A 14087-nucleotide genomic window follows, 5' to 3' on the forward strand; every position below is an offset into this window, starting at 1 on the left:
ATTTTCCAAGAAAAGCCATAGAAACCTCAAATTTAAAAGCAAGCTCAAAAAGTTCTTGATATGTATTCAGAAGGTGTAAAAGTGTAGCAGGAATGAAGAAGAGACAGATACTGGACTCTGCTTTGGACATGAGCATTTTCTAATAGTTGATTAAACATTTCCCTGTACAGTATTAAAAAGTGTACTTGGGGAGAGGGAGAGGCGCTTTGATTGATATTCTTTCTGTGTGTGACGAAAAGAAGCAGAAAGAATGAAAAAGAAAGGTGCAGACTTTTACAGAACACGTTTGGTTAGTAAAAGCAGCACGTGTAGACCTTTCGTATGTTTCTTTTTGCTCCCTGTCCTTCAAAAATAACAAAATTTACTGCAGAGGAGAGCTGGCATTGGGGTGACTTCATGTTTCAAAAGAGACAGTCACGGAGAACGGAAATGCAAGTTGGATGTTCTTCTAGCTAGTGATACAAAATCAAGACCCAGAAATAAGGCAGCCTCATTTTACCTGAATATTGCCTATGTTGCTTTTGCTAGAGAAAACAAGATGAACAAATAAGGTGTGAAATCTGAATGTATTTTCTTTTGGAAGTTGCAGATGCATTTGTTTTGAAAAAACCAAAACAAAACTACCACTCATTCTTTTGTTTTCAGTATCCTTTCCAATATCTTCAGTGAAAAGAGATAATGTGTAGTACTTATAATGCAAATTATTCTTGACTTTAGTTGGTTGGCTTTTATAGTGCCATCTACAGAAATATGATTAGTTGTCTTTAGAGGAAATAAAGAAGAGTTGTAGACAATGGAGTGATTTCTAAAAAGACAGTTATTTTTAGAGAGACAGTTTGCTTTAGTAATGGGACTACTGATTCATATTTCCTTACATCTGTTGCTAGCATACCAGATAGTCTAATACTAAAAGTGATTAGATCTGTGCAGACACTTAAATGCTTCTCAGCTTGGTCTTTGCCTTGAGTTAAAAACTGTATCAGGATGTGCAGTACAGCTTAGGTATTTTTCACTTTGAAACCTGTGAGAAAAATCTATAGAGAAAGTCTGGTTTAGAGCATATCTTTTCCACCATGCAGATGAAACAGTCATTCCAGAGTTGTCTGCTGCCCCATTACAAATTCAAGGGAATCAAAGGAGATTTGAGACTGGAAGATACCAGAAAATTGAGAACCTATGTAGAGGATTCATTGGCAAGAAGCAGTGTTAATTGCTGCTATATTGAGTCCATCATTCATTTCTATATCAGCCTAGCATTGTCAAATGATCAAGAGGTTTTTAACATCTTTGCATACATTGTGCTTTTGTAAAGTGTACATAAAATAAACTTGTGACAACTCTTCACAGCTTCAGATGAAGGAAAAATGAACTGTCCGTTGTGTGTATGCACATATATGTAATTCTAAACCTCACAGAATTCATGTTTTTTCCAAATGCATTCAATTATCCAAAACACTGAAATGATATATGTGAAAGGCTGCATGGAGACCTCATAGCAGCCTTCCAGGATCTGAAGGGGACCTGCAAAGATGCTGGAGAGGGACTCTTCACTAAGGACTGCAGTGATAGGACAAGGGGTAATGGGTACAAACTTAAACAGGGGAAGTTTAGATTGGATATAAGGAAGAAGTTCTTTACTGTAAGGGTGGTGAGGCACTCGAATGGATTGCCCAAGGAAGCTGCGAATGCTCCATCCCTGGTGGTGTTCAAGGCCAGGTTGGACAGAGCCTTGAGTGACATGGTTTAGTGTAAGGTGTTGCTGCGCATGGCAGGGGGGTTGGAACTAGATGATCTTAAGGTCCTTTCCAACCCTAACTGTTCCATGATTCTATGATCTCATTCAAACACTTTGAAGTATATAAAAATGAAAAAATAAAGGAATAAAGATCAGTGTCTTCTTGTTTTAGCAGTCAAATTCGGCAAAAGGTACTCTGTATTTACAATGATGTAAAGTTACAACTTGAGGGCAGAGGCTACCAGACAAGACTAGACGAAGTAAATGTTAAAATTACCATTCTAATTAAACTAGTCCTTGCTGCAGATCATGATCGTGTTTTGGCCTTCCTCTTGACTTTTTAACACCAAGAGATATTTCTAATGGCTGCAGCTAAGAGCTTTAAGCCCAGCTCTGCTTGTGATCAGCTAACACCTGTTGCGGTGAAAAGCTATTTTAGTTCTGCAGTCCCATGATTAGTTTTATGACCAAAATAAACCCTTGTCATACAGTTGAGTAAATAGCTTTAGACTTCGGAAAACATATGCTGAGTGTGTGGTCTAAAACTACTGAAATATGTATGGAGTATTAAAGCAGTACTGGAAAATGGCACTGTGCATATGCTGATGTCTCGGCCAGTTCAGGAAAGTAAATCTTCTCTGTCACTTTAATACTTCCAGGATTTCTACCTGCCTCTCTGGTTTACCTAACTGACTGTCAGACACAATTCATTTAAAAAAGAAGGTAGCATTTAAATCATGGTAACTTGGAAATACCTTGGAAAAATAATCACAAATGATCATATGATTGACTATGGAATGTGCTATCTTGATGTAACAACTAATGAAAATGAATGAAAGGCCTAATTGAAAGAAAATACAGCACTTCCACTAATGCATATCATACAGGATCAAGCATTGCATCATTTTTTGTTTTCCTGTTACAGTGCAAAGGTGTTGGCTTAATAGTCTAAAGGTGCCATGTAGAATTTATATTAGATACTGTTAGGCAGGAAAATATGTAAGACCCAACCAAGTAATAATACATTTTCCCCAACCAACACTGAGAAAGAAGCAATAACACAGGACTTGGAATAATGCCTGAAATACAGTCAATTTGAAGTGTATAATACAAGTTGTGGTGTTTGCAAATAAAATGTAAATTACCATTGTCTGAATAGTTTTGCCCTAAGACTGTTTGATCAAATAGTAGTCTGTAACTCCAAAGGCTTTGCATATTGTTGGGTTAAAAAAAAAAAAAGAAAGTTAGAGTTGTCAAAGCCATGTGGAAAAAAATGTGGTCAGTTGCTAGCTAAAATTGCTGTCTTCTTATAGAAAAAAAAAACCAGAAATTTTGAAAATGATTGTTTTTGTGTTCATGTATGTATACTTCTAAGTTGCAGGATAAGTTGGCAATATTTTGATTTTCCAGTTCAGATCACCCTCATAGTGACCTTAAGTGTAGGATAGATTTTGGCGTTTAGTGAAAGTGTGAAATTAAACAGATGGGTCAAGCCATATACAGCACAGGTTTTGGTAACTGTTAAAACCTGTCAAAAGGGCCTTTGATGTTGGTTTGATGTCTGAGTAATTCTTTTGATCTTGAGAAGGAGAGATGTACATGGAGTAGAATAAACACTAATGTGTATATTCCCTCTGCTTAGATCTTAAAGGTCTGCTAACCACTAAATATATCCAGTGTCATAAAATGTATGGAAGCCTTGCATTCTCAAAGTATGAAAATACTGTATTCCATGTTTGTGTCCCTTATCTTGTTAGTGTTGCTCTCTAAGAAATAATTATGCATTTATCAAGTTGTAACAAGAAGCATCTAAAGTGAAATCCAAATCTAATTTTTTTCTAGTTGAGCCTTAGAAAATATGAAGCTGTCATAGCTAGTAAAATGTGACTGGAGAATATAGAGCCTTACATCTTGTAATTACTTGTGCTTAAAGCATTCCTACCTAATGTTTCTAGAGATAAACAGTTTATCTGAAGATTTCTTGAACAGATGCTAAATTGTTTGTTCAGATTAGTAGGTCTTAGTCATCTATTGACAAACTATTGAAACATGCAATCAAATATCAGCTATTTCTTACTGATAATATTGAGGAAGGTGAGGAATTTATACGTGCTCAAATTATTGCCCCAGTTAATCATGTAAATTGCAAAATTATTTTTTGGGATTGTTGTCTGCAGTGCCACTGGTTATAGATGACAGAAGCTGTGATGAGAAGATGGTTTAAAATAGTTTGTTTCAGCATCTTAGAATCACAGAATCATGGAACAGTTAGGATTGGAAAGGACCTTAAGTTCATCTAGTTCCAACCCCCCTACCATGGGCAGGGACACCTCACACTAAACCATGTCACCCAAGGCTCTGTCCAGCCTGGCTTTGAACACTGCCAGGGATGGAGCATTCACAACCTCCTTGGGCAACCCATTCCAGTGCCTCACCACCCTAACAGGAAAGAATTTCCTCCTTATATCCAATCTAAACTTCCCCTGTTTAAGTTTTAACCTGTTACCCCTTGTCCTGTCACTACAGTCCCTAATGAAGAGACCCTCCCCAGCATCCCTATAGGCCCCCTTCAGGTACTGGAAGGCTGCTATGAGGTCTCCAAGCAGCCTTCTCTTCTCCAGGCTGAACAGTCCCAACTTTCTCAGCCTATCTTCATATGGGAGGTGCTCCAGTCCCCTGATCATCCCTGTGGCCCTCGTCTGGACTTGTTCCAACAGTTCCATATCCTTTTTATGTTGAGGACACCAGAACTGCACACAGTACTCCAGCTGAGGTCTCACGAGAGCAGAGTAGAGGGGCAGGATCACCTCCTTCGACCTGCTGGTCAGGCTCCTTTTGATGCAGCCCAGGATAGGGTTGGCTTTCTGGGCTGCAAGTGCACACTGAAGCCGGCTCATGTTCATTTGCTCATCGACCAACACCCCCAAGTCCTTCTCCGTATCTCTTCCCTGCCCAGCCTGTAGCTGTGCCTGGGATTGCTCTGACCCAGGTGTAGGACCTTGCACTTGGCATGGTTAAACTTCATGAGGTTGGCATCAGCCCACCTCACAAGCATGTCAAGGTCCCTCTGGATGGCATTCCTTCCCTCCAGCGTATCAACCGAACCACACAGCTTGGTGTCATCGGCAAACTTGCTGAGGGTGCACTCAATCCCACTGTCCATGTCAGCAACAAAATTTTATTTTTAGATTTGTTTGTTTCCAAGTTAATCACTGTTGTTTGTTCAGAACTATTATATAATCATGTTTTATGCAAATCAAGGATTGTACTGCAGAATCCATTAGTATAACTTCTGATACGCAAGCTGTGTAGTCAGTAGGCCTGAATTAGGTGTATTGTGTTTTGTTGCCAGCTTTTCCAGTTCACTGAAGCTGAATCACTCATTAATGCCACCTGAGAGTTCAGCTGGATTTGGTAGAAGTCGTGTCTGGGTTTGACCTGTGTGTCTTAACATTGTGCACCTATCTCAAAATTTAGTATTTTTGCCATTTTCTTCATACATAGTAATGGGGATATTATATATATAAAGGTATTGTACAGTAATGGACTACTTCATTATTAAGACTTTGAGGATCATGTTGTTTCATTCCAATGTCATGTAAGGATAATATATTGAATGAAATACTCTGTTTTGTGTAATATTTTGGTAATCTCTTTTTTACACTTTGATATGATGGGAGAGGACGATACAAAGGGTTCTTGTTTTTAGGAAAAAATGTGGAGCAGAATTGGAGAAATCTGTCTCCTATGTGAATCTGTTTCCCATGTGAAAACATTCCATTCAGCACAGAAAATCTTGCATAACATTTCTTTCCTTTCTTCTCACCCCATCTAATTTTCCTGGTTATTTTATTGCTCTTTCCCTGAAGTAAGAGCAAAGATGACTTGTGAAGATTCTCAGTAGTGGTTTTGTTTTGGAATTATTGTTTTAATTTTCTTAGCTCCCTTTTGCACAGTACAATAAACTTCCAGATATGTTGACAAAGTTGCATAACCTTGATTTAGTTTCTTTTTTCCAGATGTTTCATTATAACCTATATTCTTATTAATAAAGTCTAAATTTAGCTTCATTTAGGTGAAAACATAAAGCTTTGGGACTTACAAGAAAATACTGATTTTCTGAAATATGTGGAGATTTGGGGTAGAAGAGTAAAGCTTGCTTAATAGTTATGGATACATGTTCTGAAATTATGTTTTACAGCTCTTGAGTGCAAACATTTGCGCCCTTTACATGTGTGGTTTTTGTATCTGTGGTGCTACAATATTACAATTGGGCAATGAGAAGGTGAGCACGGGACTGAGCTCAGTATAAAATTGCAAGTGTTTCTTAACTGAAAAATAGGACTGCTTCTTATCGTTCTGTGCAGTTGCAGCACTTTTCCTTTGTGCAACTGTACATCAGGTATACCTCACATTTTGCTTTATGAGTACCTTTCAAAAGCAGGATTGTTATTCCAGATGAGACCGTCACTGCTTCTACAGAGAAATGAAACATAATTCTCTGCCTTCTTCCACACTGTTTCTCTCACTTCTCCTCCCTCCCTATATGACTTAATATACACTTTATACAGCATGAGTACTTAAATCACTGTCAACACAATGGTGGAGGAGGTACACATGGAAGTAAAGGACAGGCTTTCCAGTTCTCTTACAGAGCTTGATGGTGTGCGCATAGAGGCTTTGTGCTGTGCCCAAATCATGCCAATTGCTAAGGAGAACCAGAGTGATGGGACAAGTAATCTGCTGCTGGAAAAGGGCTGTAATTGGACCAGAAAATATATTTAGGAGAGTTATTATTCAAGACTTTTAGTTTTCATTATTCTTTTAAGAGATGATGTGATGATTTCAAAACTAAATACTAGTGTCTATCACCATGTGGTAGAGAAAAAAGGTCCCTTTAATTAAAATACAAGGTCATATGACAGAATACCAATAGCATAGAAAATGGGGGAAGGGATAACCTTTCTTACAAAAGGGAGCTTTTAAAGTAAAGTGTTTGCCCTAACACTCCCTTAAGGTTTTTTAGCAGCCACCTGGGATAGCCGTTAAAGGATAAATTCAGGAACCAGGGTCCTCTTGTAAGGAATGACTCACTTGTGCCCTGCAGTTTGTCTTCAGACCAAACAAAAGTAAGTAGTAGACTGATCTTCCCATGATGAGACAGGAGAGAGATGAGCTCTTAGAACTAGGGTTTGGACCAATTAACAGATTTACTGATCATAATTCGTTTGTAAAAGTGCACTTGAAAGCATTGAGAATGTTGCAGTAGCATTCCATATAGAGGATGGTATGGAAGCCTTTGTGTACTTCTTAATGTAATACTGAGTTGAAGCCATGAAAGAATCAGTGCAGAGATTGTTGGTCACAAGAGGGAGGATCAAGTGATGTTGAAGCATTTGGTGGGTGTACATACGTTCATACTGCTTGCATTCATTCTTTCATTTGCTGTTGCCTGTCTTCCTGTTGTAGTTTTCCTTGGAGAAAGCTTGGTTTTGCTTGTCTCTCTCTGCCTCCTTTCCTGTGAAATCACTAGGGGGAAAAAAAGTAGATTTCAGTGTGACAGAAATGTCAGAAATTTTACACAAACCACCAGCAAAGTATACTCTCTTAATGCTTGGGGAGATCTTTGAAAGAATAAAGGAAAAGGGGCTTTTTTTCCAGTCTTTAAGTATCTATAGGCAAATTATTTTATCAGAGGAGCTGTATTGTGTTTGTAGTGTCTATAAAACTAGCAAGGATGTTTGCCTGCTGTCTCCCTTTTCAAAGTGAATATCTTAAAAGAAAAATGGTATACTGTGTCTGAAACAATACTGGAAAGAATCCAGGTGGTCTGTACATTGTTAAGGGATATCAAAGTTGCATTTGCTACATCTATCCTATTGGCCTTTCCTAAAAATCAGTGGTTGGAGACTGTCACCAAGTTCCTGGCATCAGGGCAGTGTGTTCCAAGTGATAATTTGCTGTGTCTTTAGAAAAGCTTTTTACCTAGATTATTCCTTATCCTCTGCCCATTTACTGCACATGGAAAATTCTTCATGTTATTCTCAAGCCGTGGCATATTCTAAATTAATATTATTCGGTTTTTTAACAATTTCAGCCTATTTAGTAGGGGGATGGTGTTACTGCAGGCATCAAATCACTTTGCATGTGAGGAGAAGCTGAGAGAGCTGGTTTTGTTCAGCCTTAAGTAGGATTCCTGCTGCTGTCTACAGCTGTCCAGTGTACAGGTGTGGAGAAGGCTGAGACAGACTGCTCAGTATCAGATTCTTTATTTGCCTTTCATTCAGATTAGCCATATCAATTTGTGCATTTTGGTGTATGAACCATATGGGTACCTGTACACACAGTGCTGCAGTAGCTGAGCATGAGAAAATAGTTTTGATGGCTGCCTTATATATTGAAAAGAGATTAATCCATATTCACAGCCCTCAAATAAGTACTGCAATCACATATTTGGCTTTCAGAATAGGAAACAGCATTCATGCTTGAGAGCACTATTGCAAACCTTACTGTCTTTAGTGTCTTTTAAATTAAATAATGAAAAAATGTTACTTTTCTCTGCAGTGCTTGCTCTCTCAGCCAAAGTTCTGGGCCATTCAGACGTCAGCCTTGTTCCTTCGGACCAAGCTTGAGAAAGGAAGTACTCGCAGAATGGAGCGGGCAATGAAGCAGACTCAGGTAAGGCTTCTGAGCTGCCTTCTTAAAAACAGAGGCTCTTTATATAGCAAATAGAAATAGGCAGGAGTTAGGAGCTTCTGCATTTCTTCTTTGCTAACTGTACAGTGAGATAATATTCTAATTATGTATCTTAATTAAATGCATAAACCACAAATCCTTTTATGTCTGCTAGTCACAAGATAGACTCATAAACATACAGGAGTACATACAAGTAATAATTGGTCACTTTCTTTCAAAAAGAACAAGTTTTAGAAGATTGAAATTAAAGTTCGTTTTCTTACCTCTAGTTTGTGACTTCTGATACCAGTTTTTATGTAGAAGTTCAGTGAATGTAATGCTGCTACTTCTGTCATATTTTTTAAGTTTTCATGCAAGTAAATTATCTGTAGAAAACACTCAAATTTGTAGTCATTGGTATTGTGAGACTAAGAAAACACATTTGTGAATAAAGCAGCAATTTTGATTTATCATTTTGATGTGATATTTAGTGATTAGTATTTTTATTGCAAGTTTGAGGCAGGGATTAAATAATTTTGCTCCAAAAAAAGAGAAGATCAGTTTCCAAGTATGAAAAAATAAAAATAAAATTTGGGATTTATTTAAGAAATAGATTTTTCAAAGGAAAGGTCTGTAAGTTTTTTATTTTTAAATCCCTTCATATTACAGACTTTTGTTAGCTGATAGTTATCTTTATGCTGTTAAGTGGTTTTGTCTCACATAAACAGAAGGCATTTCTGTATGTCTGTCAGGCAACAGTTCTGCTGACTATGAGAGCCAGAAATGTATAAAATTAAGATTATGGTGCTGTAAATTAAATTCCAAAACGATGATGTTTGATTTAAAAACACTATTGATTCATGGATCTTGGAAGGAGTGCAGCTGGGATGTGCTGTTGCAGTTCTGTTTTTCTGAGGAGGTCACAGAGTTACTATAGTGGAATTTCTTGGGGTCATTGGGAGAGTGTCAAAAGATCCAGGATTTCCAGTCTGGGAGATGAAGTATCTGTTGGCATTTTGGAGGCAATCTCAGGATCCTTGATGCCCTAAGCTGTAAAACAGTTGGAGTATCTCAAACATTTTTGTCAACTTGATTAAACCTGACTACTGGAAATCGCTGTACTCTACAGTTTGACCATCTCATGACAGAAATTATTGCAAGTACATTTATGTGACTTCATTGCGTTCCACAACTGCAGTAATATAAAGGATTTGATTAACATGCACTGTGACATTTCAGGAAAGTAACCTCACAGTGGACACAGAATCTGTGGTTTTGAAGATTATCTGTAATCCTAAAATGTTTGTTTTCTTTAAGTTTCCTAGACGTGAATATAATAACATATATGAGTTGATTTGATATGGTATCAAGCTCATTTTCCAAAACCAGTTAGAAGTTGTTTGAGGATTGATATGTACTAAATGAATCAAACAACTTGAATAACTTTCCATTTAAAGTTTTCATTCCTGAGTTCCATCAGATCATAATTTTCCAATATGCTGGTTTCTTACAGTTCTGAGAAGGAATCAGAAAACATATAGTGAATGATGTCATTTTTCATTCATAACACCAAGGTTTTTTATATATTGTCTTCATGAAAATGCCAAAGAGCTGGCAAGTTCTGCAGCTATTTATCACTAGAAAATGGATTTCAAACCCATAAAATTTTCATACAAATTGGGCTGAGGGGAGGGGGGGGGGGGGTTGGGTTGGTTGTTTTATAGTTTTATGTTTACTAGTTGCTGATACTTGCTGCAGAAAGTTTAGATATTGAAGATTAAGGGAGGAGGTAGGTGTAAATACAATTAGATTCCCCCATTGTTTATACTATCAAATTTTTAAAGTAATTGTAAAAATTCTTGTAAGACAGCTTAAATAAGCAGTGGTAAATTAAATCCTCGAAGTTACTTACTGTAGGGTTGTCTGAAGAGTGCAAGAGCCCTTATGGGCTCTGACTTAGTGATGCTGGACTGTCCTGTCCTCTTCTACTGTAACTCTCCTTCCTTTCCCCATTTCCACCCTTGCATGCTTCTACACTGGGCCTGCAGCTGCTAAGCATCTAAAGGTATGAGTATCACTGGGCAGGTATATGCTGATTTTCAGCCAAAATCAGGCCAGGCTATGTTGTTTGTTGAAGAAAGTGGGGTTTGGCTACATGTTTTTTGTTAAATTTATTTTAATTGCTTGAAAATAATTGCAGCTATTTTTGAAACGAGGCTATATTGATTGAATTAGCTGCCATGCTCCACATATTAAGTATCTCTTTACATTAAATAGTTATAAAATTATTTTGTAAGTGGGTTTTTTTCTAAGTGGAAGGCTTCAAAGAGAAATTATCATTTTCATAACCTTTTTCTGATTACTTTAAAAATATGAACTCCAGATAATGCAGTCTTTGGAACAGGTTTTAAATTGATGATTCTAGGTACTCTGGAACATTGTAGTTAACTCGAAGTGAGTACGAGAGATTTTTATTCTTAACTTTTTCTGGATGCTACTGGTCGTCTGTCCAGTTTTTGCCTAAATGAGGTTTGGATCCACAAAAATATGTTGAAAGATTTCTAAAGCCAGTACAGTTTTCAATCAGTTTTCTAAGAAAAGGACAGCTTAAAACTTTACATTCCACTAGAATATTTAATCATGACCAGTATAACATACATTGAAGTCTGGATTAAGGTACTGCCAACCAAAATGTATCGCTGGATACAGTATGATTTTTTTAAGGTTGGGTGTTTAGGTTTTTTCCATATGCGTGTAGGTGAAGGAGGGTGAGAAGTGTTAGGGTGGGAAGAAAGGAAAGAGGAGGAGGGAGAAAACAGAAAGAAAACAGGACAGTTTTTGGTAAATAGCTCTCCACATAATTAGAAACGTGCCACTTCTACATCAGTTTTGGGATCGTCACCTACCTTCTATTGTTAAGAAAGTAACTCAGAAACTATTAATAGTGGAAAATGGGTTGGAATAAGTTGTAAATCCACAAATTATTGCTGAAAGTACAGCCAGAGCTCATGTAATAGGATGGAGAGAAAAAAGATCTTTTGAGTGGTGTAGGAGCTATGTAAAAAAGAGAAAATGGAGGGATGATTTTAAAAAAATACCCGATCAAAACCAAACAATCTTAAAGCACATAGAGGGGGATTCTATCGTTTAGTTTCTTGATATATGAAATATAATAAATTGTGAAAAAAGTTTGCTCTTGAGTGGATTTTTAACTAATTTTAGGAATGAAAAAAAGGCATAAAAATGACATGCTTTGTACTAAGGATGGTGGTGTTTAAGTGAGAGAATTGTTTGCTGCTGGATTACGCCAGCAGCAAGAGAGGTGAAGCTGCCATGTGCCTAGTGCACCAGTAGCCTGCTCAGGCTTATCCTACAGTGACTTGTTACAGCTGCTTCCTGGAGCTTGCTCAGGGTGTTCACGCTGGCTACCTCTGGGCTTGCAGCTTTTATCAGCTTGTTATGTGCCCCTTTTCTGATTGTACTTTCTGCTGCTTGCTGCACCTGGTGATAGCATGACTGTAACCTAATCGCTTGGTTTTCCTAACATACAGTAGAATGCATGCAGTATTTCATACGGTTCTCTCTTGCTTGCTTTTCTTGGCAGCAAAGGAATTTGCCCGTTGGGGAAGAGAAATGTGTCTTGAAAGGGTGTTTTTAATAAGACTTCAGGAGAGCTGGGAGCAGACTAGGAATATTATAGGCTAATCATTATGTCTAAGATTGAAAGGTCACATGAGATCTTGTTTTATATCCTTAGTCATACACAGATGTATGTGGTTGGGAATTCTGTATCAACTGCCCTGTAATTTTCACTTAAATAATACTTCAGAGTGTCATTTTTTCCAGCAACTAATGTTTTTCTGTGTGTATCAAGAAGGGAAATAATGTGTTTAAATTTTCTTAACTATAGAAACATGCTAGCTGACATTCGGTTCTTTCAAATCTAAAAAGAGTTTGTGTACAGCTATAGAGAGAAGTGGCTGATATAGATCTAACAGAACTGGCATCTTGAGCTCTATGAGCCTGAATACGACATTGCGATTTCGTTATTTCACACTGATGGTCTTTAAATAGTTATGCAAGAAAGTTATCTCATAGATATCATAGAAGCATATCCTTTTTGTTTTCAAAATTAGATTGTCACTTCTTTGCCATCTTGCTCCCTCTGCTTTATTTGGCTGTTGTTCTACATTGGACAAGTTCAACATTTAAGGGAAGAGTTTAAAAAGATGGGAGCAGTCTTCCTCACACTAAGGTGATCTAGAGAGTTTTGAGATTAACACATTTTTCTCCACTGCTTTTGCCTCTCAAGTCATTGATATTTGTTGTCAGGCCTCTCAAGACTGGGGTTGGAGCAATACAGGGAGACTTTCAGTATGACCAAGGGAATTATAGCACTTGTCTGTTCAGCTAAACTGTTAGGTCAGTGTAGGAGTTCTTATTCTTTATCTCGCTCTTGTACTCTTAAGAGTATATGAAATAAGATTTTAGTAGTTGCTTTGAGTTGTGTATGGAATGGGAGAGGGGAGGAAGAAAGAGAACATTGCTGAATTAATTGCTGAAAATTTGTTTCACATGAAGTTGAAAGTTTTAACAAAGTTACGGGATCTGTGAGATGCACTGTTGAACTGCAAGAGATTTAACTCACTTTCTTCAGGAGGGTAATAAGTGCAAGGCAGACCTCTTCTATAGACATCCTGCATTGATATCCCCATAGTTCTCAACTATTATGAATCGTATTTATAATTAGAACACATGTTCCAAAAGTGTTTAAAAAGAGGATAAGAGCCAGGTGTCTTATAAAAGCTTTCCTTAATGAATTTTATTGCATGATCACAAGGTCCCCAGAACCCTAGAAATAAACCTTATTACTTCAGAGAGCAATCACAAGAGAGTGACCTCGTGGTGATAGTTATCATTTCAGTTTTGAGACACGTATTTCCAGATCATATTTCATTTTGCTTAAGCAGGTGACAGATTAGACAGGAGATGTTACATGACAATAGAGATTCTCGGGATACATTGCACGCTTCAAAGTAATTACCATGGTGGTGTTTGGCTCCCTCTGTTTTTCTTCCACTGTGCAATTATTGCAATAAAACCCAAATTAAACCAGAGATCCAGCCTGCCAAGAGTTTTTCAGGAATAAGTGGTTTTGTCCCCCTGGCAAAATAGGAAAAAATTGAACAGTATAATTTTCCAGGTAATGATTTCTGCCTTGAAATTTTCTACTGCACTGTTGTATTTGCCAGTTTGGATCAGCACTATTAGCTGGTGTGGGGAAAAGAATGAAACCATTTTTATGTGCTAAAGTTTCTTCATATTTTCTCTGCTAGTATTATAAAGTACAAACCTTTTTGCTTATTTGAGAATTATGTTCAGTAACTGAGCTGTTCCTTTCCTAGGGTCAATGCACCTTGTAAAACCAGCCAAAAACACTAAGCCTCCCATTTTTTCCAAATGTTTTCCATTGGACGTTAGCTCTGAAGGCATTCACCTTTCTCCCTTTAGAGTCTCTTCACCCAGTGTCCTGACAGAGTGATGGTATTAAGAGTCATCATGTCAGAGAGGAGACTTCTTAAGCCATATTGTACAGTAATGTTATGCTTTTTTTATAGACAAAGTGATGTCAGAGAGTTGCAAAGAAAAGTATCAACAGATTGCAAGATACAACATT

General features: G+C 37.5%; 1 protein-coding gene across 1 annotated transcript in view; it reads left to right on the forward strand.

Annotated features, from left to right (window-relative positions):
- TTC27 (tetratricopeptide repeat domain 27) overlaps nucleotides 1–14087 on the forward strand; it is a 115996-nt gene that overhangs the window by 52898 nt on the left and 49011 nt on the right. The window contains exon 10 of the mRNA XM_061365880.1: nucleotides 8300–8413. Coding sequence (XP_061221864.1) covers nucleotides 8300–8413 — 114 coding nt within the window. The remainder of the gene's footprint in view (nucleotides 1–8299; nucleotides 8414–14087) is intronic.

Source organism: Neopsephotus bourkii, unplaced genomic scaffold (genome assembly GCF_033783945.1).
Source record: "Neopsephotus bourkii isolate Nb327-2 ecotype Australia unplaced genomic scaffold, CSIRO-AGI_Nbou_v1 NB_1292, whole genome shotgun sequence".
Classification (NCBI taxonomy): Eukaryota; Metazoa; Chordata; class Aves; order Psittaciformes; family Psittacidae; genus Neopsephotus; species Neopsephotus bourkii.